This window comes from Eschscholzia californica, unplaced genomic scaffold (genome assembly GCF_041429995.1).
Source record: "Eschscholzia californica isolate CP2 unplaced genomic scaffold, dmEscCali1.0.p SCAF_3, whole genome shotgun sequence".
Taxonomy (NCBI): domain Eukaryota; kingdom Viridiplantae; phylum Streptophyta; class Magnoliopsida; order Ranunculales; family Papaveraceae; genus Eschscholzia; species Eschscholzia californica.
This window is the reverse complement of record NW_028238420.1, coordinates 39,738,239-39,765,790: the sequence shown is the minus strand read 5'-3', so window position 1 is coordinate 39,765,790 and position 27,552 is coordinate 39,738,239. Positions and strand designations below refer to the sequence as shown.

General features: G+C 36.0%; 3 protein-coding genes and 1 non-coding gene across 4 annotated transcripts; 3 read left to right on the top strand and 1 right to left on the bottom strand.

Moving 5' to 3' along the window:
* Positions 1-9,965: 9,965 nt before the first annotated feature.
* Positions 9,966-10,038, bottom strand: TRNAK-UUU (transfer RNA lysine (anticodon UUU)). The gene has a single exon. It is a non-coding gene; the product is annotated as a tRNA-Lys (tRNA).
* Positions 10,039-20,788: 10,750 nt separating this feature from the next.
* On the top strand, positions 20,789-21,666 carry LOC147550214 (anaerobic nitrite reductase HB2-like). The gene is made up of 3 exons (XM_086668436.1): positions 20,789-20,886; positions 20,995-21,109; positions 21,538-21,666. Exons 1-3 carry the CDS (start codon positions 20,789-20,791, stop codon positions 21,664-21,666), a joined length of 342 nt encoding a protein of 113 aa, XP_086524562.1.
* Positions 21,667-22,070: 404 nt separating this feature from the next.
* Positions 22,071-23,330, top strand: LOC147550213 (anaerobic nitrite reductase HB2-like). The gene is made up of 4 exons (XM_086666708.1): positions 22,071-22,223; positions 22,406-22,520; positions 22,658-22,774; positions 22,963-23,330. Exons 1-4 carry the CDS (start codon positions 22,120-22,122, stop codon positions 23,122-23,124), a joined length of 498 nt encoding a protein of 165 aa, XP_086522834.1. The 5' UTR covers positions 22,071-22,119; the 3' UTR covers positions 23,125-23,330.
* A 3,181-nt stretch (positions 23,331-26,511) lies between these two features.
* On the top strand, positions 26,512-27,048 carry LOC147550212 (uncharacterized). Its single transcript, XM_086668435.1, has one exon. It carries the CDS (start codon positions 26,512-26,514, stop codon positions 27,046-27,048), a length of 537 nt encoding a protein of 178 aa, XP_086524561.1.
* Positions 27,049-27,552: the final 504 nt, after the last annotated feature.

Sequence of the window (27,552 nt, the reverse complement as noted above, 5' to 3'; positions counted from 1 at the left end):
CCTAAGCGTGGGTTGCCTCCCAGAAAGCGCTAAGTTTAACGTCTTCAGCCAGACGAAACAGATGATTCGAAAAATAGAAAGAATTAACCTACTGGATTACAAACATGTGATTAACTGTAAACCAATAACCGATACATCTGTGGGTCCACCCAAAACACAATGTTTTCAGTGAACGATAGTCTCACATTTTTGTGAATTGCAGAGAGTGCATGTGAGACTATCAAAGATGAGGGGCAATCCCCAAACTTAGTGGATGCACAGTCCACTAAGTAACTATAAATACTTGGACCAATGACTAGAAAGTCATCGAAAGGATCGACATAACAATGAAGGGTCAATATATCCGTCGAAGGCAGAAAGTCATCTGCAAGCTTAGTGGATAGAATATCCACTATTTCCATAGACGTTCTAGAGGAGACATCTGAAGTGTCCCAAAAGGGATCAACAACCGAGTCTGAGACCATGTGAAAGGTCAAACTAGACTCTAAGGGTAAGGCAATATGCTCGGGGACCAGGTCAAGGTCCATGGTTTCCTTAGGTAAACAGTCTGACAAACTATCCAACATGTCTCTATCGTAATTAATGTCCTCAAAGACATCTGCGGCCTCGCATTCATTTATAGTGTCATGCCTTCCTAAGATTTCATCTAAGACTGACTCCTTACAAGTGTCAAATGTCGGAAAGTTCAGAATAGTGTCATTCCCAAACTTGCTCATAGAGCCATCATCCTGGATATCAACGTCTAGTGTAGCCCTATCATGGTGAGGCGACATAGGTGGAGGAAGCAAGACAACAAGGTCATCAGACCTTTCAGGCTCTAGGATATTATCAGTAAATTCATCGACATTTAACTTAGTACTAGGGTTAGACGTATTAACCTCGTCATCGTACCTAGTACCTTCCTGAGTTTGGGGTGGTGAACCCTCTTCCTCGTCGGCGAATAACTGTGACTTAAACATTTTCATCTGTTGAGCCAAGGACTCAGTATCCTGCTGCATTTGAGTCGTAAATTGTGACATAATCTCAATAAGACGACTCTCGGACTCTGATCGAGATCTATCTTCAAGAATCTCCTCATAATAAGGCTCACTAGTGTAATTAAATGAAGACTCTTGATAAAAACTCTCACCGTACATATTAGGATCATACCTGTCTCTAAAGTCATTGGTCTCAGAATAGTGTGGACAATAAGGTCTCTCATATATATTTGGCGTCGGACCATATCCATCGCTAATCGGACCATCTCTACACATTTGTTGATAATCTCCTAATGTCATATGAGATTGATCAGGCTCATATGGTCTACTCCACTCACTAATTGGACTGTTTCTAGACATTCGTTTATAATCCTGAAATGTCATACCCGGTCGGTTAGGCTCGTCTCTACACATCTGTTGGTACTCTCCTAGGGTCATACCAGTTCGGTTAGGCTCAACTAGCCTATTCCCCTCGTTAAGTCGTTGACAATCTCTTAGAGTCGTACCACGTTGGTTAAGCCAGTCTTTACGCAACTGTTGGTATTCTCTTAAGGTTATATCAGTTCGGTTGATGACGGGTCCCTTTAGATCAAGGTCATCATCATCAACAGGGTACGTCCAACCATTAGAAAAATGCGCCATGATGATCAGGCACGATCACAAGATGGGAATTGACACTTGCAAAAACTACACTCGATTCCTTTTTATTGGTCCATTTTTTATTTTTTTATTTTTTTATTTTTTTTATTTTTTATTTTTTATTTTTTAAACACGAAAACCGAGGAAGCACTACTAAGATCTTATAAAAAGTACCCACTAACAGGGGATTCGTGGGTGATTAGAAAAATTACCTCCCGTTCAAGACGGGCGACGACCTTTGTAGACGACCCGGGCCACTCTTCCCTCAAGTGTTCGAACCCGAGGCTTCGTTGGATTTTCGGTTACAATTTATAAAAGCCCTCCAATTTAGGGTCAAAACTTAAATCCAAAAATAAAGTTTAGAAAGTCTAAAGTCTCTCTCTCACCAAAAATAAAATAAAATAAAACTATAAATTTCTTCTTTTCGACTCCTCCTCCTTGTTGCGCCTCCTCTTCAGCTCCTTAGTGTTCTGCACACCAAAAACAGAGAAGCAAGTCAAAGTATCCAAAATTCAAAACTTACCAAAAATAAAAACTTTCCAAAATTAGAATAAATTTAAAACATAGTCCCCGGCAGCGGCGCCAAAAACTTGATGGGCCTAGAAAGGGTTACCCTAAATAGGTCTACACCCGCAAGTGCACGGGTGTCAAGTTGTAATAATTTCCGGTAAGACCGGTTCGTTCCTCAGAGACTAAGTGAAATCTATTCTAAAACCAGGAAGTAATAACATTTTTCAATGATTTGGTTTTGGTTTTGAAATGAATAAAATATTAAAATAAAATGACGGAAATAAAATACAAATGATACAAGGAACTCAAATGGGGGGAGACGACCTAGGGTTTTTTGGAATCCACCGAATAACTCACTTTTAAACACACGAAATCAACTGACTAACTCTCTCGTTTTATAACTCAGAATTTCGGATAATGAACTATCCTAATTCCGGGAGATGTTTTCGATAAAATCGGTTTTTAACTCATGAAATTGTAATTGTCTTATTTAAAAGATGAATTTCTAAACTACTATCTATCAATCAATAAGTATGTACCGTCAAAGGATTTAACCTAAGCACGATACATCAAACCTAAAAGCATAGATAGTGAAAAGATAATCTACTTGATAAATTAAAACAATTTAAACATTAAATCACATTAAAAGAATTAACCAAATAACTTATGTTCTAAAGATCTAATATTTGGTTTCATCATCAACCCTAGACAGAGAATTAGTTAATCATAATACGATATTGAAATAGACATAAAGAATAAAAGAGAATGGAAGAAAACTTAACTTTTTCGCTATTTCCGAACCAAACAGGGCCTTAGGGAAAGATTTTCCTTCTGTTTTCCCAAAATTCTGCCAAACGCACCCTCAGGGAAAACGATTTTCTCGTCTTCCCGGAAAATACTTCTCTGTGGGAAAATTATTTTCCTCACCTGGTTTTTTCTCTCTCTTTACTGTTTTCTCCTTCTTTCTCACTCTAACCTTTCTCTTTCTCTCTCTAAAACATTAATATAACTCTCCCTCTCTCTCTCTAACCAAAACAGTAAAGAAATAGAGAGATTTCAATCGGTTTTATTAATTCAAAAATATCTCTCTCTCTCTCTCTACAATTTCTCTCTCTCTGTTCTTCTCTCTCTCTCACTAAAAGAGACAAACTTAGAAATAAAATAATAAAGATGATGATGATGGTGTTACTGTTTCTGTTCCGAAAAGAGATGATGATAATCTCTGTTAATCTCTTCCTATCTGATTTAATCTCTTTCTCTCACTAAAAGAGATAATGAAGAAGATGATAATAGATGATGATGATGGTAAGAGTTTTCCCTGTTTTTCCTTCTCTCTTTTTCTCTGATTTTTCTCTATAGGTTGAGCTTAAGAGAGGATCATGCTCCCAGCCGAGATGAGATAATCTTCAATGTTGTGTTTTCTGATATTTATAGGAGTGGAGGAAAGTAGTTGCAGTTCTGATTTCTCATTCTTCAATCTTTCCCAAATCAGAGATTTTATCTCCCTTTTGGTTCAATAATCTCTCTCTGTTATCTTATGAAGAAAATCAGTCCCTATTTCTCTCTTTATCTTCATAATTTTCCAAAGAGAACATTCATTCTCTTCTGTGAAAAATATCTCCATGATTCTGTTCTTAAGCAATGATGGAAAATATCCTCCTTTAATCTCCTCTTCATCCTGTCAATCTTTCGTTTTCACTAGAGATTATCTTCTTACCAAAACCTCTACCATCTCTCTGTTTCCATCTCACGATCTTTCTCTACTCTGTTTCCACTTTTTAATGTTGAAAGAAAACTCCAGCTGCCTCATTCCTTTTAGGGGTGTGAGATGCCAAAAGTTGCTATATATCTTCTCTGTTTCCACTTTTTACTGTTATGGGTTCTTTCCAAAAGAACAAATTGAGGAGATAGAGAAAATCTTATCCTCTCTTCAAATCTAATTTCATTACCCTCAATAGCACTTTCTCTCTCCCATAATATCTATTCTTATCCCCTCTCTCTTTAATTTCTTTTTTTTTTTTTTTGAATAGAGAGTGAGAATATAAGGGAGGAAAGAGACGTTAAGTTGCTGATGTGTTGGCTGGAAATAGGAATGATCAGGTGTGTTGCGGGGCTGTTTAGCATATTGAAATGGGTATTCATCAACAGCCACATGCATTAAAACTAAATGGAGCGTTGGATCTCGCGGGAGCACCGTAATACCTTGCGGCTACAAGCATTGTAGCTCAAATCCTGAAAGTCTCGTGACCGTGATAGCTGGCAGTAGGGATGCTGCGGTATATCACAGCTCATCGAATGGAAGTGACACGGCCGTTAGATGGATCTGTTGTACGCGTGTTCCAGCCAAATTCGTTGGATCGTGTGTGGATCATCGAAATACCGTTATTGTTGTACACGGAATTAACTTCAAGAGATGATCCTGAAACCATCCCATGTGTACTTGCAACTGTACCGAAAATCTATCCCTCACCGTCAGATTTGTTTCACTGTTGCTCGCCACGTGTCTTGGGACGGTCTTGGTTGACCTTTAGTCAAATGATTTTGACACCAACTTTGACTTGCTATATTTTGCTCATCCGGACTCCGATTTAACTTCTGTTTTCACCTACGGATCCGTCTTTGACTCTACTTTTACCTGATCATCAACATTGGCTAAAATACCAGAATCTCCAAATGACCAAATTACCCTTTTGTGCGTCTTTATCTCGTTTTTAACCATTTTTCGTGCTCAATTGCATAGAAACCACCTGAGTAAGAGAAACAAGCAAATCATCAGAGTAACCGCTCGAAAGTGACTAACTAACCCGAGTTAAGAGATTCAGATGAGACATTTTCATGGCTCATCACCTTCCTCTTGATTCCACCAAAAATTTCTCTGTATTTGCTCCAGTCGATTGATAATCCCCTTTGGTAAGAGAGAGAGACTCATAAAATACGTACTAATGAGGCTGAGAGCCGACTTAATCAAGGTCGTTCTTCCTGCCTGAGATATGAATTTACGTTTCCATGCCGCCAACTTTTTTTTGAATTTATCGACCAGAAACTGGAATGTTTGGATTCTTGATTTTGGTTTAAGGATTAAGTCTCCCAAGTATTTATCCGATGCCCCCATGTAAGGGGCTTGGAGTTCTTCAACGAAAAAATTCCTTAGGTCCATTGGAACCCCTGAACTAAATAGGATTGAAGATTTTGAAAAATTTACCCTTTATCCCGAGAAAGCCATATAATGATCCATCAACACTTGGAAGCTCCTTAGATTTTTCAGCGATGCCTCCCCCATAATGATCAAATCATCTGAAAATAATAAATGTGAGACCTTTGGTGCCTTTCGGTTAATTCTGTATCCTTCAAAGAGTGCTTCTCTTTCAAATTTTCCAATTAATAGGGACAGAGCTTGAGAGATAAGGATGAATAGATAAGGTGACAAAGGACATCCTTGTCTCAGACCTCTTGTAGAAGCAAAAGATCCATATTGTTTGCCGTTTACTAGAACACTGAAAGTTGGGGTTGAGACACAACACATGATAAGATCCAGAAGTGTACCTGTAATACCAATAGCACTTAGTACCTGTTTAAGAAAATTCCACTCTACTCGATCATAGGCTTTAGCCATATCTAATTTTAGTAGAAAGGACCCGACTTTTGCCTTTGACCGTTTCATAGAGTGTATAGATTCCTGTACAATTACTATATTATCCACTATTTGCCTATTTGGCACAAACGCATTTTGGTTCCAACTAATGCAATCTTCCAAGAATGGCCTCAATTTATTGGCTATGATCTTTGTGATGAACTTGTAAAGGGTATTGCACAATGCTATCGGTCGATAATCAGCGGCATTCGTTGGATGTTCGGATTTGGGTATCAAAACTAGGGTTGTTGCATTAATATCAGCTGAGAATTGACCTGTTCTGAATGTTTCCTGAATGAATTTGATGATTTCTGGTCCAATAATATTCCAGCTTTCTTGATAAAACAAGCACGGAAAACCATCAGGGCCCGGGCTTTTTAGTGGCCCCATATTGAAAACCACCGATTTTATTTCTTCTTCTGTTGGTATTGAGTCCAATGCTTGGTGATTATCGACTGATACCCTCTTATATTCGGCAAGGAGTTCTAGTGGAGCTGTTGTAGTTTGTTCCGCCGAGAAAAGGTTCTGAAAGTGAGCCACCAGATTATCAGCTATACGTTGTTCATTAGTGATCCTGTTGCCCTCACTGTCCATCAACATTAGAATATGATTTTTCCTTTTACGGTTGGAAATGGCTATATGAAAAGCTTTTGAATTGCGGTCACCATTAAGAGCCCAAAATTGTCTTGTCCGTTGTTCTAACCTTGTACGTTGCAATTCCTCCAAGTGTAAGAGCTCTTCTTGATAACTTGATTCTAATTGAATATCTAGCTCGGTTATCGGGTGACTTTGAATGTTCCCCAGTTTGGATCGAAGCATGGAGATGCGTCTGTTTAAATTACCAAAAGTTTGTTTACTCCATTTTTGGAGTTTTTCTTTCACATCAGCCAACTTAGATGAGAGGATCGGATCACTGGACAGCCATATTTGATCAAATTTTGCTTTATACCCTTTATTTTTGATCCAGAAAGCTTCAAATTTATTTGTAGTTCTAGCAACTGAACCCTGTATTTCTGTTTTTAGTAAAATAGGACAATGGTCGCTATTATAGCGAGGGAGGTGAAACACTCCAGCGTTTGGGAAAGAGCCCACCCATTCTGCGGAAGCCACCACTCTGTCCAGTCTTTCCCTTACTAGATTTCCGAAATTTCTGTTGTTGGACCAAGTATAGGCTGGCCCATTGAACCCCAAATCAATAAGCCCGGATTCATTTAGAAAGGTAGAGAATTGGGCCGAGAAAGGTGTGTAACGAGACCCTCCAAATTTTTCCGATATTGATGTAATTGCATTGAAATCCCCTAGACAAACATACGGATTGACAAGTTGCCCTAACACATCCTTCATAGAATTCCAAAAAACACCACGATCGACCACCCTTGGAGGCCCATAAATACAGAGTAAATCCCACATACAGCCATCAATATGGTTTACAACCCCACCGTGAATTAAGTTGGGGGACTGACTTGTGATAGTTAGTTTTACCATGTTTGACCAGAATAAAAGTAAGCCACCACTTCTTCCCATAGCCGGAACCACAATTTTATGAGGTAGATTAAATTGATCTAGGTTCGGAACTGAAATTTCATTACCGATTCTTGTTTCAGCCAGAAATAAAATATCGGGTTTTACTGACCGGAGGAACTGTTTTAAGGTGAATATAGTCGCGGGGTTCCCCAACCCACGACAATTCCAGGAAAGGACTAACATTGACCTTGCGGCTCTTGGGGAGCAGCCGCCACGACCCTCATAATACTTGGTTCCGAAGACTCGGAACGAGGAATTTTGGTGTAAGAATTATCACCTTGTGTATTACCTCTAGCCAACCGTTTCAGAGAACTCCTACCCTGTTCCACTCCTTCCATACTAAGAGTATTAATTGCCTCCATGTTTTGTTGATTGCTAAGAGTCAGAGTAGTGGTCGAATTAGTGGTGGGACCCCCCTGTTTGAACTTCCTATACCGGTTACTTTTCTCCACCTGGCCTCTTAACTGTAGATCCGGAATTCCAGTAGTATTATTAATGGAAATTGGCCCTTGGTCTTTTGTAACCGTTACCTTCTCCCGGTTTGTCTCCCACTCGCCATTAGAGACTCCTCGGTTACCCTGTTCCGACGAACCTTCCGGTGAACCGGAATCTTGTTTCGGAGGATAGAACTGACTCTCTTCCGGTGATTGTCGTCCTCCTTGTTTTTCCCATCTCTGTAGAACTTTGAATGTGTCCGGGTATTTTGGCCTAGCTTTCTCCTTCACCATTTCTAGCTGTTGTTGAGATAAATCTTTGTCTTGCAATTCAAGTAGTTTTAGCCTTGATGGACAGAACTCCAATGAATGACCCAGTAGCCCACAATAGAAGCAGAATCTACCAATACGTTCGAATCGTAGTGAACTCTGAATATAGTTACCTTCTGTAGTCTGTAGTCTAACCATTTTCGGAAGAGGGTTAGTGATGGAGACTTCTACTCTTGAACGACCATATGAAGACCACTTCAGAACTTCCTCCTCTCTCGCCGGAATATATGGACCTATCCCACTAGCCAGAAGATTAATAGTTCTTGCTGTCAAATAAGTATGTGGGAGATCATGGAATTGGATGTTAAACCAAGCTGTTTCGAACTTATGATCTATTGGTGGTTTTTGGCTAGTACATTGTTCAACCAAGAATATGTCATCTTTTATGATCCAAGGTGCTTTAGATAGCACTAACTTCATTTCTCCCAGAGTGGAAATTTTAGCCAAAAATAAGTTGGGTTTTAATTCTGACAACCCGTACTGGAATGGCAGATTCCAGACATTCTTCAATTTCCTATCCAATAGCTCAACTGAGAATGTTTTGTAAGAGAGTACCTTAATCATGCAGTGATGCTTGTAATCAAAAACTAGTACATCATCTTTTGTTCCCTGAATAGTATGGATTTCTGGATCTTCTGTCGATAAAGCAGCCAATTCCGCAAGAAAACCCTCCTCATCTAATGTCGCTTGTGTATTGTTAGAATCCATTAGTGTGAATATCGTGAAAACCTCGATTACTCAATCCTTTACAAATTAAGATCCTGAAGACCAACTAAATAAGAGATCCTGAAGACCAACAAAGCAAAAATAAGATCCTAAAGACCAACTCTTCCTATTTCAAACCTCAACTCCTCTCTCTCTCTCTCTCTCTCTCTCTCTCTCTCTCTCTCGTCTCTTTATCTCAACTGTTGTTAAGTTCACATATTCGCTGACTTGTATTTGAAAGCAACAAATCACCCAACAATTATTTTCGCCATTACTGTCCGCCAAAATTCTGTCAATCCGTCTTCCTACAACAGTTTCGGGGGCCAAATTAATTTGACTGCCAAATGGAAGCTGGGAATAAACAACAGAATGGAGTTATCAGGATCTTCTGAATTCTGCTCAATTGGCAATTCCTCCAGTTCAGTTCGAATGGAAACGATTTTACAAGAACTCTATATTTACATCATAATATTGGTACCTTCACATGGAGACTAAACAATCTAGGACTGCCTGTAAGAGTAAACATACAAATATTTGTCAAGTCAATTTCAACCAGTTGCCCTTGGTTGTGCAAATTCTTCTGAAACAATGAACTGATTATTCATGGAATGTGTTATCATTAGGCAAATCATGAACCAATTTAGTCTTACTGTGGGGATTTTCAATTCAGATACAAAAAACTGTCCAAAAATTTGACGAATGGGTCCACAAACCGGATGATTGCCTCATCTTCAACAATGTCAGTATAATCTTTTGGGAGTAATCAGAAGGCAAAGAACACGATTCGGTGTTTGACTTGATTCCTTACAACATTCACAAAGTCTTTCATAACAACGGAAGTTTATAGGAAACTTCACGTTTGGATTCTCCTCCAGGAGTCGAGGTAGGCCATATGCCCCCATACCCAACTAGTCCTGGAGATTCAGATGTAATGCAATCCAGCGTCAAAATTCTTCATCAAAATAAAAGTGGGTCGTGCATTTACTTCGACATGAGTCACCTTGATACATTGTAAAATTGTACACTACTTTTGAGTATAATGCATAGATTTTGGGACATAGCTGAATAATATAAATCTTATAAAACGTAAATATTTTGATGAGAGGGCTATGAAAATCAAATATCATCTCGGGTCCAATAAAGCCACAAACCATGAGTCGCAGCTGACCTAAAATTATTATAAAACATACAAAGGGAAAAAAGGAGTTGAAAACTCGCCGTCTGTGGGAATCGAACCCACGACCACACGGTTAAAAGCCGTGCGCTCTACCAGCTGAGCTAAGACGGCATTGATGTTATTATAAGTTATTGTGTACTATAACAATTGAAGATCTGTTCTCTACCTGTTTTCTTTTTTCTTGTCAGAGTGTATCCTCCAAAGGTATCATCCCCGATGTCACATAGTACTAGTAATGACGAATAGATTTCGTGACTTCAATCTTTTAAGGAGGTATTGTGTTGACAGACAAATCAGCGTGATTCAAACAGTTAACCATCAAAATTTATTGTATATTATTAAGATAATAAATAAAGTAAAAGTAGTAATCATATGCATATACAACTCTCTCACGTGAGAGAGATTTGATGCTATATGTCCATCCATACAAGTAGGCATGAGTTTCAATCCCATCAAAATCATGTCAGCCCCAATGACCCCACCATTTAAGCTGAAAAAGTTTAAATGATTTAAAATTCAAAAATTACACGTCCCTTATCTCCAGCAAAATAATTAAGGCATTCAAATTCTTAGGTAGAAATTTAATCAAAGATTAGACCACCCAATTAGTGAAACTCAAACCAACCAACTCCCCTGTGATTACTTTGCATAATAATAAGAATTCTAGTTGGTAGTTAAGGAAAGTAGAAGTAACAAACTAACAACCAGTTAATATATATAGATAAGGGGAAGTTGGTGAAGGGCAGCATTCAAAGGTAAATGGTATCCTATGTGTTAAGTAGTCTCTCTTTGTTGAGTCTTTGTGAAGGTAGAAAAATTAGATAAAAGAAAAAGACATCAAGTAACTTGTATAAGAGAAACAAGTGAGAGGGAGAAAAAAGATAAGATGATGGACTAATGATGGTGTTTATGAATGTCTTAGGTTAAACAAAAAGTTAGCCCAACATTTAATTAAAAGTAGTTTCGTTTACCCTTGCATTACTTTGGGGTCGTTTTCGCATAATTTGGAGTATAAGTGCAATTGTGCAAATTTAACTTCAATGCATGTCGAAGTTATATGAGTGGAGTACTATTGCCTATACCAATAAAGACTTGTGTTTCGTTTAGTTGATATGAAAAATAAATATAGAGATAATATCTGTAACTGCTGACACTTATTTCGTAACATTAGCGGGTTTATGTGGCCTTCTTAAGTACAAATTACTTCACAAAAGTTAAAGCCATCCCAATCACCTAACTAATAATTAGAGAGAGAGAGAGATATAGTTGAAAAAAAAATACTTGAAATATATTAAAGTAAGAATTTGATGCTCTCTGTTGTTGAAAAGAAAAATAAAACCATCTCTCTCTTCTCTTACCTTCTCAAGTACGCCACTCTTCATATACATATAATTGAGCTAGCACAAGTAAGAAAATATACTATCTTCTCATATTTCAAAGCTACCCACTAGCTAGCTTCTATGGATCATGAAATTCAGGTAGCAGTTACCCTAACTAAACAACCCATCAATATTCAACTTCAACATTTCTCACCTTCAACTGTGGAAGTCATCAACCATAATCAAGAACTAGGTCAGGAGGCAACTAATGAGATAGTAGACAAGGTTGAATGTCGGACACCGAAATCGGACGAGCACAAGATACCAGTAATCAAGAGCTGCCCACCAGCACCAACAAAGAAAAGACCTAGTATTTTGTGTAAGAGAAAATTATCAGATGACTTACATTTTTTCCGATATATTTCTCATGAAGAGGTAGATTCATTCTTTAAATCCAACTCCATTGTTGAGAGCTTCAAGGTTAACAAGCGTAGACGGATACGATTCTGTAAATTGTCTGGACCTCAAGATCAATGATAAATTACCAAATTATATGAGGTTCCTTGTCTAGTGGAAATATACAACTAGGCGAGAGTCCTGACCGTAACGAGAAAGATAGATAGGCAGATCCCCAGATAGCAAGTTCTCCATTTACATATAATTTGTGGATCAAAACACACTTTGAGTGTTCATGTATTTGTGATATCACAATCATTTCACTTTCATCATATATACACAGTTTCTCCGATTCTATAAGATATTAGTCTTTTTTTTGGCCGTGGCTTCGTTTTCTTTGGCTTCATGATTTCTTGTTATATCATATGAAAGAGAAAATAAGAAGACGCCTATAAGCACTTCACTTCACAATTATAATTTGAAATATTGGTTGGGGCTCTTAATTATTCTTAGTTTGATATATTTCTATCATTGATTATATTCATTCTTCTTTCTTGTTATTGTTATACTATAAAGTAAAAGAATAATTCGATACAAAAAATAGTTGCTAAAGAAATCCCATGAATGCCACGAAAAACTGAAATAATAACAACAGTACTTAAAATAATTGCCAACAACCCTTGGTTAGAGTGGTAAGAGGTATAACATTCCACACGCCGAACAATTCAAAAAAAAAAAGTAATTAAAATAATTATTTTTCGCTAATTACTGTTTTCGTACTTCTTCCTAAGGACAATTTTATCTATTTTCTAAGAGCAAATTACATTGCTTTACTGTATTTGAAGAAAAATTGTTACATCTATTATCTTTCCCTTATCATACCCACCTAATAAATTTCATAAATCATTTATTCCTGAAGTAGAAATGTAGAATAGTGAAAATGTAGGCCTACCATTAATAAAAATAAGAAATTAGAAAAAGAGAATCTCCATCGATGTGAGAGATCTAGGTTTAAGTGAGCCCACCAAAAGGGAAACCAATGTTAGATTATGATGATATGATCCCAAGACACCGGGATCATCTCAATTTTTGCTACAAAATTTGCTGTTTTTCTTCTAGATAGACATCTCTAAAGGCGCCCCACTCCAGCCCGCCTTCACTCTTGGCACTTTATTTGTGTCGGTTTGGCCTCAATTCATGCTGCTCAAGCCTAGCATTGATTAGGCCTAGTCCGAATGCCCTCGGACTTGCCTAACTCGTGGAGTGCAAAGAGAGAAAGCACGAGTAAAAAGATGGGCGCCTATAGACGCTCCCCCTGATACTATCCGGTTCGGAATCATTTCTCTTTGCTCCAATAAAATGAAATTTAATCAATCAATCAAGTATCACCCTGTCTAATTTTTTTTTTTTAGCATAATCAACCGGCTTTAAGAGACCTGAACCCATGAGAAACAAAAAGAAAGGCTACAACCCACAAAGTTTATCACAAACCATAATGAAATTAGAACTTCCCATGCTAAGAAACCTCCTTAATTATCACATCTCTCTCTTTCTTGATTAATTAAATACATGCTAAGATTGATCTCAATCAATCAAACCAAGGCTTAAAAGTACCCCATAAAAAAAGATGAATGGAGCAGAAGCTAAACAAGCTTTTATAGAGAGAAAGAGAGAAATGACAGAGAGAGTGAGCTTAAGACATAAGCTTAATGCACTTTGGGTATCTGATTTATGAAGAAGGAATAAAGAGGACTTGGAATACTAAGAAATGCCAAGTCGACCAAATAACGTATAAATTAAGATTGCCTACTTAAACAAACAATTAAAGATAAACACCTTATAGGGAGAGTTGTATGAGTCTTAAATTCCAAAGCAAGATTTGCCCTAAAGTTAGATTCATGTTAGTAATTGACATAATTGCTAGGCCATCTCTTTTTTAATGTGATTCCCCTAAGAAGATTTTCTTAGCTTCTATTGTACTCTAATTGAACTTTTGTTAATGGACGAGTATGTACATACTCTAAAAAATAATTCAATTAATTACGATCTCGATATTGACTAGTTATATTCTTCAAGAGCATCTCCAATGCAACACTCAAATCTTAGAAACTCTGAGTCCCGCTCTCTAACATCTTTAAAACCCTTCCCTTAAAAACAAGACGTTATGGACAAGCACGGAGAAACGTGCTGGTATGCTACACTAGTGTAAGTCTTTGGTTAGGTTTTCCTTTTGAATTTGAAGAGGAGGAGAGAAAGCTAATGAGAGAGCTGGTGGTCTTTGGTGAGTTGCCAGACCAAAATTGGAAAAGAAAGGTGGGGTGTGAATGTGTGATTAACATGAGTGTGCAATTGGTAAAAACACGGAGATGATAAGGGGGTCCTCGTACACTCCTTGGTGACTCCCTCTAATAAGACAAGGAGTATTTTAGTCTTTTCACAGTATTATCAGACTGCGAAACGACTAAAGAAATATCCCTTGTTTTATTAGCCAACTACACTATGAGGTATAAGTCCAGGAGTACAGGGAAAAGTCCGCCGACAATGTTTATAAAAAAAGGTTTGGGTGTGTGTGGCTAGTAATATACCTGCATATAAAATTTCTATATTTTTGGTTTGTTTTTTGGCTTGTATTTTTTTTTGATGAAAGGAACTAACATTAAAAAACACACACGTACAAGGTTCTAGAGTAATGCGGAAATAAGAGAAGGTATGACATTCCAAATGTTTCTGTGCCCATATCTACGGCCCCATTTTGCAAGAGCATCTGCCTGAGCATTGCATTCTCTAGGAACAAAGGTGAATATTATGCTTGAGAATTTGTCTTTGAGGTCCATAACTTGACGCATAATTTGTTTGGATTGTCAATGAAGTGCAACCGTTTGACTTGTATTTGGTTGTGAAAAACTGAAAATGCCAAAGGACTTTAAAATTGACAAGTTGGGCTACAGACCATAGACCTCTTCAATCACTTGGTCAACAAACTAAGCTACTCTCATTTGGTGATTTTAGATGAAAACTTAACCAGTAATAAATTTCCATTGTAGTCTAAACTTTGGTTTCTAATTCATTTTATGTACTTACACAGATGGGAGGAACAATTTCTAAAGGCGAAAAAAAAAGTTATGTTAGCTACAGAAACAACATTTCCTTGTAATGATCTTATCTTAAATATATATTTTTTTTTTGTTGAACTATCAAATATATTAAGCAACCAAGGTACCAGTACAATATAAAGTCGCTAAAAAGGAAGGTAAAATATTCTACGACTTCGATCGTTTCTTCTTACGCGCTCATTTGGCTAGTTTGTCTGCTTCAGAATTGCAATTTCTCTTGGTGTGGCTGAATTTGACGTTATCGAACTTTTTCCTGATTTCTCTGATTCTTTGGATTTGGATCATGGATTGTCATTGGATTTTATGCCTAGGGTGATTGAGGTGCTGGATGAGGTTGATGTTGTCGCTCTCTATTATTATTCTTTTGTGGTTCTTTTCCTCTGCCCAAGAGAGGCCAAGGAGGATAGTCATTGCTTCACTTTCTTCACTAGTTCGGGCTCTGGTGGATATAACTTGTGTTGCTATAAATTAAGATTCTGCATTATGAACAATTATGCTAATACCAATGTTGCTATCAATCGATTTAAATGAAACATCGACATTAATTTTTAGGTAAGGAGATAAGGGAGAAGTCCATTTTTCTACTGCGTTGTTTTGCTGGGGTATCGTGATTCCGCTGGTTTTTGGGAATGACATAATCATTTTTATGATAGTGTTAGTGTTATTGATAGTATGTTGGAAGCAATGATCGCTTCGTGTTTTCCATATAATCCATAGTATGGTGACAAGGTGGACCTCATTCGAAGTGTGACTAGTTTGAGTTTGATCCTGCCGAGAGAAAATCCAATCTGCTAAAGACTCAATGTTACTCGATATGATATTAAAGTAAAAACAAATATTTTTCGCTAAGGGACAATGTAACAGTGCATGTTCAATAGTTTCAATATCCGAGCAATTCGGGAAGTTGTAATTGTTTCCGATATACTTACCTATTCTGTCGCGGACTGACAGTTGTAATCGTAATGATCTTATCTAGATCTCAAAATTAGTATCATAATGTCATCAAAAGTTTAAAGTAGGACCCAGCTAGAACTATTTTCAGATTTAAATAAGTTATGGGGCACAACTATACCATCACAATGAACTAATGAAGCACATGAGGAGCGGTCCTCTCAATGTTAGAGGAGTCGTCTGTCGTCTCATACTGGACTGATCAAGCAAAAAACTTAGTTCTTGCCAATCGAAAATTTAAGTATGATGGTTAGTAAAATAACAGTCGAACATGCAAATTTGACTCTACAACTTTCTTCCCTTACTCAAAAGGAAACCGTACAATTATTATATTTTAACAAAAAAAGGGCAAAACTTAAACTTATTTTATTTTAGTTGACATTGCCACGATATAGCTCAATTAGTGTGATTAGACGAGTTTAAGTTTTAAATTAGTTTAGTTACATCGAGCTCATAAAAAATGCATTAGTAGAACCTCACATGTTTCAACCTAAAAAACATAACAATTTTTCAATCTGTTAAATCTATATTTTCTAATTAAATTTTCTTAATGAATCAGATTCAATATTTTTAAACCATTTTCAAGCCTTATTTTCTTATAAATTTGGCCCTGTACCAACCACAGTTGTGTGCATCATTGACTATTATACAAATAATTACTTTACAATCAAATTAATTTTATTTTTTTTATATTCGGCAAATCTTTTAAATGGATACTCGTGTTCTGGAGAGATCTCAATTGTCAACATATAAATCAAACAAACATGTTTCATGGGATTTGGTAGAATAACATTGACAAACTCGAATTCATATTATTTGGTGAAATAGGAATAAAAAAGATATACAATATCTCCTCTCTTATACTATTGAACAATTTCTAATTCAATATAATAGTGTTCATTACATGGTACAAAAGAGAATTTCTTGGAAATAGAAACAAACAATCACAGTTAAAGCAAAAAACAGTTGCTCACTGATTAGATCAGTAAAAACAAGTTCAACCAAAAAAAAAAAAAATCAGTAAAAACACACATGCTTTATAGTTTGCATTTTACGCCTCATAAATGGCTCATGCTAATAACTTATTTATTTTAGATTTTTGGACGAAAAGACAAATTTAAAATTTTTGGACTAAAGGCCTAAGTTATGATTTGAGGGAGGACAAAAACGACCAACTAGTCCAACTTATAAGAGACTTGAAAACTAAAAGGTTAATTCCGTTTTGGCATCTTAAAGGTTACCAACTCCCCAAATTCCCCCTTAAAGATGACCAGTTTTAAAAATAGCCCCTTCAACTATTTTTTTTTTTTGTCAATTATTCAGTGACGTGCAATTTCGCTTCCAAATTTGGCCTCTCTATTCTTTTTTTCAGATTAAATATTTAGTCAAATAATGGAAGAAAAATATACTTGTTAGGAAAAAAAACAAGAAATATTAGAGAGAGAAGATTTTAATCATCAATTCATACGAATTCCACGCAGATAATGTAATTGTGTTCAGGCTGATAAATTTTTCAATAAACAAAATATTTAATTTATATTTATAAACTCTTACCATGTCAAAATACTAGCCAACATTAAATCCATTATAAAAGTTTGATAATTTTAAGTATAAGATTTAGTTCCCAATCATATGCTCGGAAGTTTTGTTGTTTATAGTGTAAAAACAATTGTTTATGGAAAATCCATTGAATACTAATAACTTAATTAATATCTTGAAGCGGTTAAAGATTTAAGTGAATTTAAGTAAGTAGTTTGTAATAATAACTTAGGTACTTGCCGTAAAAAAAAATTAGAAAGAAAAGAAAATTTTAAATGCTTTGTGCATTTGGCCCCCTTTGATTCTGATTTCTGATTTCGTCCCTTGTCACTAATGTGTTAATTGTTTAGTGAAAGTGGAGATGTGTAGAAACATATTTGTTTTTGGCGCAAAACATACTAAATTGTATGAAATTAAAAAGTAAAAGGCGTATGATTATTACGTTTTGCTTTATACGTTCAGATAACGGTGTCATGCAAGAAATGATTTGTTCGGTGAATCCTTTTATCAATTTTTTTGTTAGTATTAGACTTATGGTGTTATGCAGACCAATTTTTTGGAAGTGAGACAAAAAATTTCCTACATTAAAACATATTTAGTGTCCATGAAGTCAAATAGTCCAACCCAAATAAAAAAAGACAGTCTGGTCACCCAGTTTGTTCTATATTTGCTTGACAGTCTGGTGTTTTTGGTTGCAGGTTTCGTAAGTAAGATTCTTACTAAAACTGGGATTTAGTAGGAATCAAGAATCTTTGGTCTATTTGGCTACTAGTATCCTACGGCTTTTGAATCCTAAGGGCTCCTAATTCCAAAATTTGTATTGGATCAAAATTTCACCATTCCCCTAAGATTTGCTAGGATTTTGGATTTATAAACCTATATTTCAAACTTAAAATCAATAAAAAAATATTTACTTCTACAAAATATATTTTTTTTACATAAAATCATTTTTTTTCGGTTCCCGAAAATTAATTATATTTTTCGAAATCTCCTTAAGAAAATCTTTTTTTTTTTCCGAAAATCGTTTTTTCCCCAAATAACTTTTCCGAAACCCGATTTTTTTCCCGAAAATAAATTATTCAAAACAGTTTTTCTCCAAACCTGTGTTTTTTTTTAAAGAAAATTCATTTTTTTCTTTCTTTACAACCGTTTTTTCGATAACTGAATTTTGGAAAAAGAATTTGCTCCATGAAGGCCGTTTTCTCGAATTTTTTTCCCAGGAAAAAATGGTTTTCGTAAAAATACGGTTTTAAAAAAACGATTTTCGTGAAAAAAAAAGTTTCGAAAAATCGCGGTTATCGAAAAAAATTGAAATTTTTTTTATGAAGAAAACAGAGTTCTTGAATGAAACGGTTTTGAAAAACGAGTTTCTAGAACATAGTTTCTTCAATATTTTTTTAAAGGGGAATTTGGCCAAACCTCCCTAAGAAATTATTACTTTTGTTAAAAAAGATACATCAAAGCTTTTTAGGCTTCACCTACCTGGTGCCAATTATGTAATTTTCTATTTCAGTGAAAACACTTTGCACTGCCTTGCAAACACTTTGCACTGCCTTGCAAATACCTTGCAGAGCCTTGCAAACACCTTGCATGTTTTTGCAAACACCTTGGATAACCTTCCAAACGCCTTGCAGATCCTTGCAAACACCTTGCATGACTTTTGCGAAGACCTTGCATGACTTTTGCGAATACCTTGTATAACCTTGCAAACACCTTGCAGAGCCTTGCAAACACCTTGCATGATTTTTGCAAACACCTTGGATAGGCTTGCAAACACCTTGCACTGCCTTGCAAACATCTTGCAGAGCCTTGCAATGAGCTTGCAATGGCTTGCAAACAACTTGCACAACCTTGCTATAACCTTGCAAGCACCTTGCAAATAGTTTGCAAATTAACTTTTGAATTGATTTAACATTGACTTTGTTACAAATTATTATATTTTGTCTAATAGAATGTTGTATAAAAAAACTAGCTAAACCCCCTACAAAATCATAATAGTCATTTTATAAGCTCTAGCACCATCTTTTTATATTTCTTCGAAAAACTTCCAAAGCTTTCATGAAATTTTCAATTTGAACATAAACACTTATCATGATTGTCCAAAAACAAACATTCTCACGGGCATTTCATCAAACTTTATAGCTATTCCAACCAACTCAAATCTTGTATAACTAACTAACATTGCATTCAAAGCAACAAGATTTCTTTCAAGCATTTTATCAAACACATTCCTTGCATCAACTATACTTCCACAACTTCCATATAAATCCAACAAATAAGTTTGAACATAAACAGCAAAAAATCATAAAATCATAACTAACATAGCATTGCTTCAATCCTAATGATTGAAAACTTGAAAATTGCAACTTTCTCTCTCTAGAATTCTTCACAAAAAATTAACTCAAAACCTTCAAAATCATCTTCAAACAACAATTAAAGAGATCCAATTACATAAAACCTAAAATATATTGATGATAAAAAAAAATCATGAAATCGTTTTCGACCTTATAGAATCAACTCGGAAAAATCGTCCAATCCACCACGTTCGTTTGATTTTTTGATTGGTAGAAAACGACTTCCTAGTTTATTAGAAATTTGTTTTTTTGGTATTTTTCATTAGACAAAGGGCATTTCTGACCTTAAAAATGTGAGTGCCTACAAGATTGTCCTCCAAGAACATTTTGAAAAGTTATTTGGGGCCTAGCCCTTTAAAAAGATGAGATGTCTTTTTAACCAAAAAAATCCGAAAATTGGGTCTTCGACCCAATTTCCTATTTTTTAAAAGAAGCGTTTAATAATACTCAAATAATAATAAATATTAGGTCCACCACCCTTTGGTGCAGCGGTTGGACACCCTTCTTAAGCCCATGGGTCGTGCGATCGAGTCTCGGCGGAAACAGTTTGCCATCAAGATTTATCCCATGTAATTTAGGTAATATATAAAGTAAACAATATAATAAATTTGTCGGGTTGTAGGCCTCTTTCATTATGGTTTAAATTAGGCAATTATCGTGTTCATCACACTTCATGATGTATCAATGTCTCAAAAGAAAAAAAATCCTAGGATTCTTATTAATTACCAAACAAACAAAAAAAATTACTTGGATTCATGAATCCGTAGAATCATGTTCGAAGGACTGCGGATTCATAATTCCGTCATCCAAACACACCGTTAACTTATTAATTCATAAAATATTTCACTAGTAACTAGGTTGCGTGGCCACCACAAGTTTTTGAAACAATTTAATAAGAAAGGTTAAAACAGAGCACATTGTTTGATATTTGTGATGGTTAAAAATCAAATCAAGGGTTCTGAATACCCACCCAATCAGGCAGATGACTAAACATCAATGAGTGATCCCTTTCTACATTCCCACGGAGTTCTCGTGGTTGGTGGAACCTTAATTAGCTAGTATTAGTACCTATAAAATAAAGGGACCCCTTTGTCTTATTTCACCAATCAAACTAGGCAAGAAGATCTAATTCACATAGCTCTAAACAAAAGTGAGAGATTTTTAGTTAGAGAGGAAAGAGAAATTGAAAATGGCAACTTTCACAGACAAACAAGAAGCTTTGGTGAAGGAATCATGGGAGTTGATGAAGCTAAATATCTCCGAACTCAGCCTTCGCTTCTTTACTACGTAAATTACCTAAACTTCTTAATTATTCGAATATATATGTGCATTAATTGGCTTTAGATTTTGAAGTGAGTTTGATGATTGATTTTGGTGGTGGGTGAATTTATATAGGATATTGGAAATAGCCCCAGCTGCAAAGGGTATGTTTTCTTTCTTGAGGGACTCAGAAGAGGTTCCTCAAAACAATCCCAAGCTCAAGGCTCATGCTGTCAAGGTCTTCAAAATGGTGAGTTTGTTTTTATACTTTCTATCAAATAATGAAATCCCATTTTCATTTCTTAGTTTTCTTTGTCATATGGAATATTTGTTCCGCAAATATTCACATTTCGGTTCGTATAGTTTACAACAGTTTACAAAATAGTTATTCTTAAAAAGGAATAGTGACAACTCCTTATGTTATACAATAAGATCTTTTAGGTCTTTCTTTAATGAAAAAAAAAATCATTTTATGTGGCTATACATTCCAAGTAACTTTTTATTTACTATTTGTCAAAATTTAGAGCTTTCAAAAGTCATGATTGTATGCTTATTTCAAGTTTGTCCCATCGACATAAATATTCTTTTGTTGTTGTCAGTTTATTGCGAACTTTGGTCAAGTTCCAAGATATAGTGAATTTTAATTTATTCTATTACTATTTTTTTTTTCCGATATAGACATGTGAATCGGCCATTCAACTACATGAGAAAGGTGAGGTAGTTGTCAATGAAGGCACTCTGGCATACTTGGGAGCAGTCCATGTCAAGAATGGTGTTGTTGGTGCACATTTTGAGGTACATCACTAAAATTACTTGGTTTTCAATTGTATCTTCTTTCTCATTTTAAAATTGAGTTTCCATCGTGGACGAGACTAGAAATTCGTCTAAAGAGTGCTGACCTAGTAGAGATAACTTTCAATATATTAGGCCATAAAGTTTCTTTCTAACATAGGGGGTTTCTTAAATGTATATCCTAACTCGTAAGGGTACATATTAAGTCTTACAATTTTTCTTTTTTGACTTACAAACATTAAAATTGGTACAATTAGTAAAAAGAGTTGAATTATAACTTGAGAAGAAAGAAAAATTATTATTTTTACGTGAAATGTATGTTACTGAATGGTGGTGATGATGGATTAGGTGGTGAAACAAGCATTGTTGAGAACCATAGAATCAGCACTAGGCGAGAAGTGGAACGAGGAGATGGCTTCTGCTTGGGGTGAGGCCTATGACAAGTTGGCTGCAGCGATCCAGGCTGAGATGAAACTTAATCAAGAAGCAGACAAAAAAGAAGCTTTGGTGAAGGAATCATGGGAGTTGATGAAGCAAAACATCCCGGAAATCAGCCTTCGTTTCTTTACAACGTAATTACCTTACTTTTTTTTTTTAATTATTATTTGAATATATTAGGTCGATTGGTCGTTTGTCTTAGCCAGCTCTGCTTTCCTCTTATTGGAGACCACTTCGCCTAATGGGCCGGGGTTAAACCTAGTTTACATTGCTTACTTGACTTCTCTTATTGATTTTGGTCGATAAATTTATATAGGATCTTGGAGATTGCCCCAGCTGCAAAGGGTATGTTCTCTTTCTTGAGGGACTCAGAAGAGGTTCCTCAAAACAATCCTAAGCTCAAGGCCCATGCTGTCAAGGTCTTCAAGATGGTGAGTTTTCTTACTTACCCTCTACCAAATTATGAAGTTCCATATTCAATTCTGAGGTTGATTATGAATCTTGATAAAATTTATTGGTTGTGAATTTTAATTTATTTAATCACATATGTTTCTTAACATTGAAATAGACCTGCGAATCGGCTGTTCAACTACGTGAAAAGGGTGAGGTGGTCGTCAATGAAGGCACCCTAGCATATTTGGGAGCAGTCCATGTGAGGAACGGCGTTGCTGACGCACATTTCGAGGTTAGATTCACTGAGAAAGTTAAAATGAATTTTTAAAACCAGTAAAATATTCAGTATGTTGCTCTCTGCAGTAGAAAGACACACATGTTACTACCCAACTAAATTGTAAGGTAAATATTGAAAGAAGTAATTACTCGACGTGTGCCCAACCCTTTTAAGAATTGGGAAATGTTTGTATGGATATGCAGGTGGTAAAAGAAGCATTGTTGAGGACAATAGAATCAGCAGTAGGAGAGAAGTGGAATGAGGAGATGGCTTGTGCCTGGGGTGAAGCCTATGATCAGTTGGCTGCAGCCATCAAGGCTGAGATGAAAGTTGAAGTAGCAAAGGAGGAAGCACCTAAAGCTTGAACCAAATTTAACCCTTAATTTATTCTTTTGGTTTTCAATTGCGATATAATTGTATTTCTTTTTTGTTTGGCTTCAATAAAACCTAGATAATAGTAACATGTATGGTTATCTATTGGAGACGTTTTCATCTCCCCTAATCTGAGTTTTTGGTTTGTTAAAACTATGTGAACCCAGTCAAGAAAGAATGAGTATCTAGGGTTTATATATTTGGACTGTGGGTCATCTTTTACATATTGATCCTAAGAGCATCCCCAACGGCCCTGGGTATCGCATTTTGTACCCAATGGCACGGAGATCACCAAAGATCTCCCGTGCCATGAACAGTAGCCGGTTACTGTTCATCTTCATCAAATGGAGGTTGTGGTGGACCATGGTCAATTCTTATTTGTTTGTGGTTCTTTTTTGTTCTTCTATTTCATATTAGTCCTTTTTTTTTTTTTTTTGGTTTTTTTATTTCAACCCTTAGTATTTTTTTTTTAGGTTTAGCCTCATATAAATTTGAATTACTTAATTAAATTACAATAAAACATAAATAAATATTTCACTAAAATATTAGAAAAAAAACTACCTTAACTATTTTTATTTATACCCTTAATAACACAAAATCGAAGTATTAGTATTATCATCTCCACCATTATCGAAGTAGTTTCAATTTGACATTTTAGTAAAATGTCGTATTAGCTTCAATTTTTAGGTGTAGTAAAATGTCGTAGTTTTAGTAAAATATCGTATTAGTTTCGGTTTGTAGTTTTATTAAAATGTCGTGTTAGTTTAATTTGTAGTTTAAGTCTTGTAATTTCAACTAGTTAAATTTATTTTATAAAAAAATCAGTGTTAAAAAATGGTAAAAATGAAATTTGGTGTGATGAATAGTGATTTGGTGAGACTTTTAGTGTTTTGCTTTTGGGTTCCCCAATTTGAAAACACCAAAAAATTTGGTGAAGATTCCTTTTTGGTGTTTTTTTTGGTGCTAACCATTGGGGATGCTCTAAGTAGGGGTGGGAAACGGGTCGGGTACGGGTACCCGTGGGTACCTTAGGTCTCGGGCCGGGTGCTCCGAGTAACAAATATGGGACTCATCAGGCTTCTCGGGCGGGCTCGATCCGGGCAAAATCAAATTATCTTTTTCAAAGCCCGCCATGGACACTTGAACAGTACGGGCGGGTTTTAGGCGGTCCAGGTAGCGGGTCCCAACATGTCTAAAAAGAACAATAAATTACCCAAAAGAAAAATCAGATAAAAAATTGTTCTCATTTTCCAACAATAATTCTTTGTTTATCTTTAAATAGTTCTCCCCCTATGTTACATTTGTCGCTAAACAGTTTTAGAGTCTTTCCCAACCGGCAAACTTTAAATCACTCACTATTTTCCTTTTTTGAAATTGACAACAATGTACTATAGTTATACAATGACATTGATATATCAAAGATGTGATAAACACGATAACCGTCTAATTCACATTCTTAAGAGAACAGGCCTATAGCCCATCTGAACTATGGCCTAATGCCTAAACCCCAACAACATTATCCACCACTATTTTTTTTTTATATGCACTTACATTTCTTTTAATTTCAGCAAAAAATACTTTTGATGTGAGTAAGTGCTTTTAAATTCTCTGAAGGGGCGGCTATGAGAAAAGGTTTAGCAGTCTTTAGAAGCCTTGGGAATTTTTAAGTGCACTTTTTTTTTTTAATTAAATGCACTCAACCTCTCTACTCCACATACTCACGTTTCCTTTGCCTCGGTCAATTTTGTTTGACCGAGTCATGGGTTATCCCACACCAAAATGACTTCTTCCTCCTCCATCAGTCGATTCCTGCAACAGTTAGTTTTTTTTTATTTCTCTCCTTTTCAAACCTCACCTCTTTTTTTTTTTCTCCCAACATTTTTTATCAATTCACATTAATCTGATTCTGATGATGTTGGAGCAAAGCTCGTTGGACAATCTTTTAACAGAGTTGGTGATTCATTACAAGGAAGAGAAGAAAAAGAATTTTTCTTTGGGAAAAAATCAAATAGAATCGAACATGAAAGGGATTTTGGGAAAATATGTATAACTAATATTTATAACCTCAAGCAAATTCTAAATGATTTTAGTGCAGCCTCCGATCAAATGATAAACTATGCGAAATCCACCATACTTTTCTCTAAAGGTTCGCCAAACCTCTACCCTTGATAAATATCTTGGTACCAATATTTTCATTAATAATAACAAAAAATAAGTTTTTTCTGCTCTGCTCACACAAATCCAAAACAAACTTTCTAAATGGCAGATAAATCTCCTTTCCCAAGCTGGCTGCTCGATAGTTTTATCCTCTATCGTAGCGACTGTTCCCCGATACCAGCTGCAATGCTTTGTTATTCCCAAAGGCATTAGCAAATGCATCGAGACCATCCAACGGTATTTCAGGTGGGAAAAAACCAAATCCATCCACACTATAAACTGGAATGCTATCTGTAAACCCCGTAACAAGGAAGGCCTTGGCTTCCGATTCCCGCACATCGATAATCAAACTTTCCCCTTAGTAAACTCGCCAGGAGGTTGATTCAGAACCCTCAAGAGCTTTGGGCTCGAATCCTTAAAACCAAATACTTTCCCGAATCGTCGAAACCCACCCCCCTAAAGCCAATAACTCTTGGATATGGAAGTCCATAGGTAAGCACTATGATCAGGTGGCTAGTCTGGTTGTCTGGGACATCAATAAAGGTAATAAGGTCAATATCTGGCTGGACAATTGGATCCCTAACCACCCTCCTCCGATTCAAAATAGGAGCAACATAGATCTGACGTGGGTTAGCCAATTGATTATAAACGAGTGGAATATCCACCTCATCTCTAATTGTTTTAATCCTGATATTACTAATGCTATTACCAGTATAAAGTTGCAGACTGATGCGGAAGACACGGTTAAATGACCGATAAGCAAATCGAGTGATTATACGATTAAATCTATGTACAACTATTTGAGAACGAATACATAAGAGGTAAACGATGAAATACCTTAATGGAACTATATATGGCATATTAATACGATTTCGATGATTAAACTATTCTTATAAAAATGTTGTACCAATAGCCTACCGGTGAAGGACAAAATAGGAAAATACATTGGCAACGTGTTCTCATGCGCGAATTGTAACAATATCGAAACCATAGATCATGTACTACTACATTGTCAATTTGCAAATGCTATTTGGTTTTGTTTTCAGGTCAGATCAGACAACATTACTTCTGTCAAACTTTGAATAATCTAATGGAAAGATCTAGAGGAAGAACTTATAACCCAACACGCTAAAATTATCTGGTGCATCTGGAAAGCTAGGTGCGAATCATGTTTAACTAGTAATAAACAAACCCCGTTGCAAGTAGTTCAAACGATTAAGGCTATGAGTACTACTCCCTTAAAGCTAACTACAGAGGTCAAGAAACCAAAGCAACACAAATGGAGCCCTCCATCGACACCATTTCTTAAGATCAATACGGATGCGTCGTTCACAGTCTTCACTGAACCAGCAGGCATCGGATGTGTTATCCATGACGAGAATGCAAAATTCATCTCAGCTCTCTCGAACACAGTCAGAGGTCAAAATGCAGAGGAATGTGAATGCTTGGCAATCATCGCAACACTCCTCTGGGCCGACGAAATGCAACTCCAACATATTCAAATAGAAAGCGATAGTCTAAATGTTATCTCTGGCATCAATGATCCAAACTTCACCGCTCAATGGCAACCGCGGAAGCATCTGAATAAAATCAATGAATTAAAAGGCAATTTCAATAGCGTCTCGTTCTCTTACATTCCTTGCATGATCAACACTAAGGCGGATGCTCTAGCAAAATGGGGAAGACATCATCAATGCAGACGCTCTTGGAACGAGGAACCGGATTTTATTCCTAGTGAGAGATCTAGTTGTTCTTCTTAATTTTCTGTTATTTCAACAAAAAAAACTAAAATGACATGTGAAGGTACGTGTGTTAAAACAAATATAAATGGCGAGTGACAATAATGGCAACCATAGGTGGCAAATCCGATATGAATACATAAAATTTCCTGTCGTTGATCCATTTCAAAATCAATTAGCAACAAAGAAAGACGCCTATATAATATATTTTTGATTTAGGGTTTCTTTTATCATCTAATGAGATTATGTTCTTTCGATATTAGTACTCTACTGTACAGATCTTTTTGTCTGTGTGCACTTGTGATTTTTGAACTTATTAGAATTAGGTCTGGTTCCGATATTATATTAAGTTTGAGATTTTACAATTTAAAACCAATTGACTATATTTCTTGAGAATTTTTTTTGAGGAGAGAGAAGGTCTGCAGTGACGTCATCCAAGGGCGTTTTTTCCCTCTTTCCTTTCAACCGAAACCCTGGATTTCCACCTCCATCCACCCAAATTCTTTCACAGTGTTCATCAATCTT

What these genes read in the sequence shown, in the direction of transcription:
- LOC147550213 (XM_086666708.1), top strand. Translation starts at nt 22,120, where the DNA reads ATGAAACTTAATCAAGAAGCAGACAAAAAAGAAGCTTTGGTGAAGGAA. An exon ending in CTGTCAAGGTCTTCAAGATG is followed by an intron (nt 22,521 to 22,657) that starts GTGAGTTTTCTT and finishes ACATTGAAATAG; the next exon opens with ACCTGCGAATCGGCTGTTCA. An exon ending in TTGCTGACGCACATTTCGAG is followed by an intron (nt 22,775 to 22,962) that starts GTTAGATTCACT and finishes ATGGATATGCAG; the next exon opens with GTGGTAAAAGAAGCATTGTT.
- LOC147550212 (XM_086668435.1), top strand. Translation starts at nt 26,512, where the DNA reads ATGAGTACTACTCCCTTAAAGCTAACTACAGAGGTCAAGAAACCAAAG.
- LOC147550214 (XM_086668436.1), top strand. Translation starts at nt 20,789, where the DNA reads ATGGCAACTTTCACAGACAAACAAGAAGCTTTGGTGAAGGAATCATGG. An exon ending in AGCCTTCGCTTCTTTACTAC is followed by an intron (nt 20,887 to 20,994) that starts GTAAATTACCTA and finishes GAATTTATATAG; the next exon opens with GATATTGGAAATAGCCCCAG. An exon ending in CTGTCAAGGTCTTCAAAATG is followed by an intron (nt 21,110 to 21,537) that starts GTGAGTTTGTTT and finishes TTTCCGATATAG; the next exon opens with ACATGTGAATCGGCCATTCA.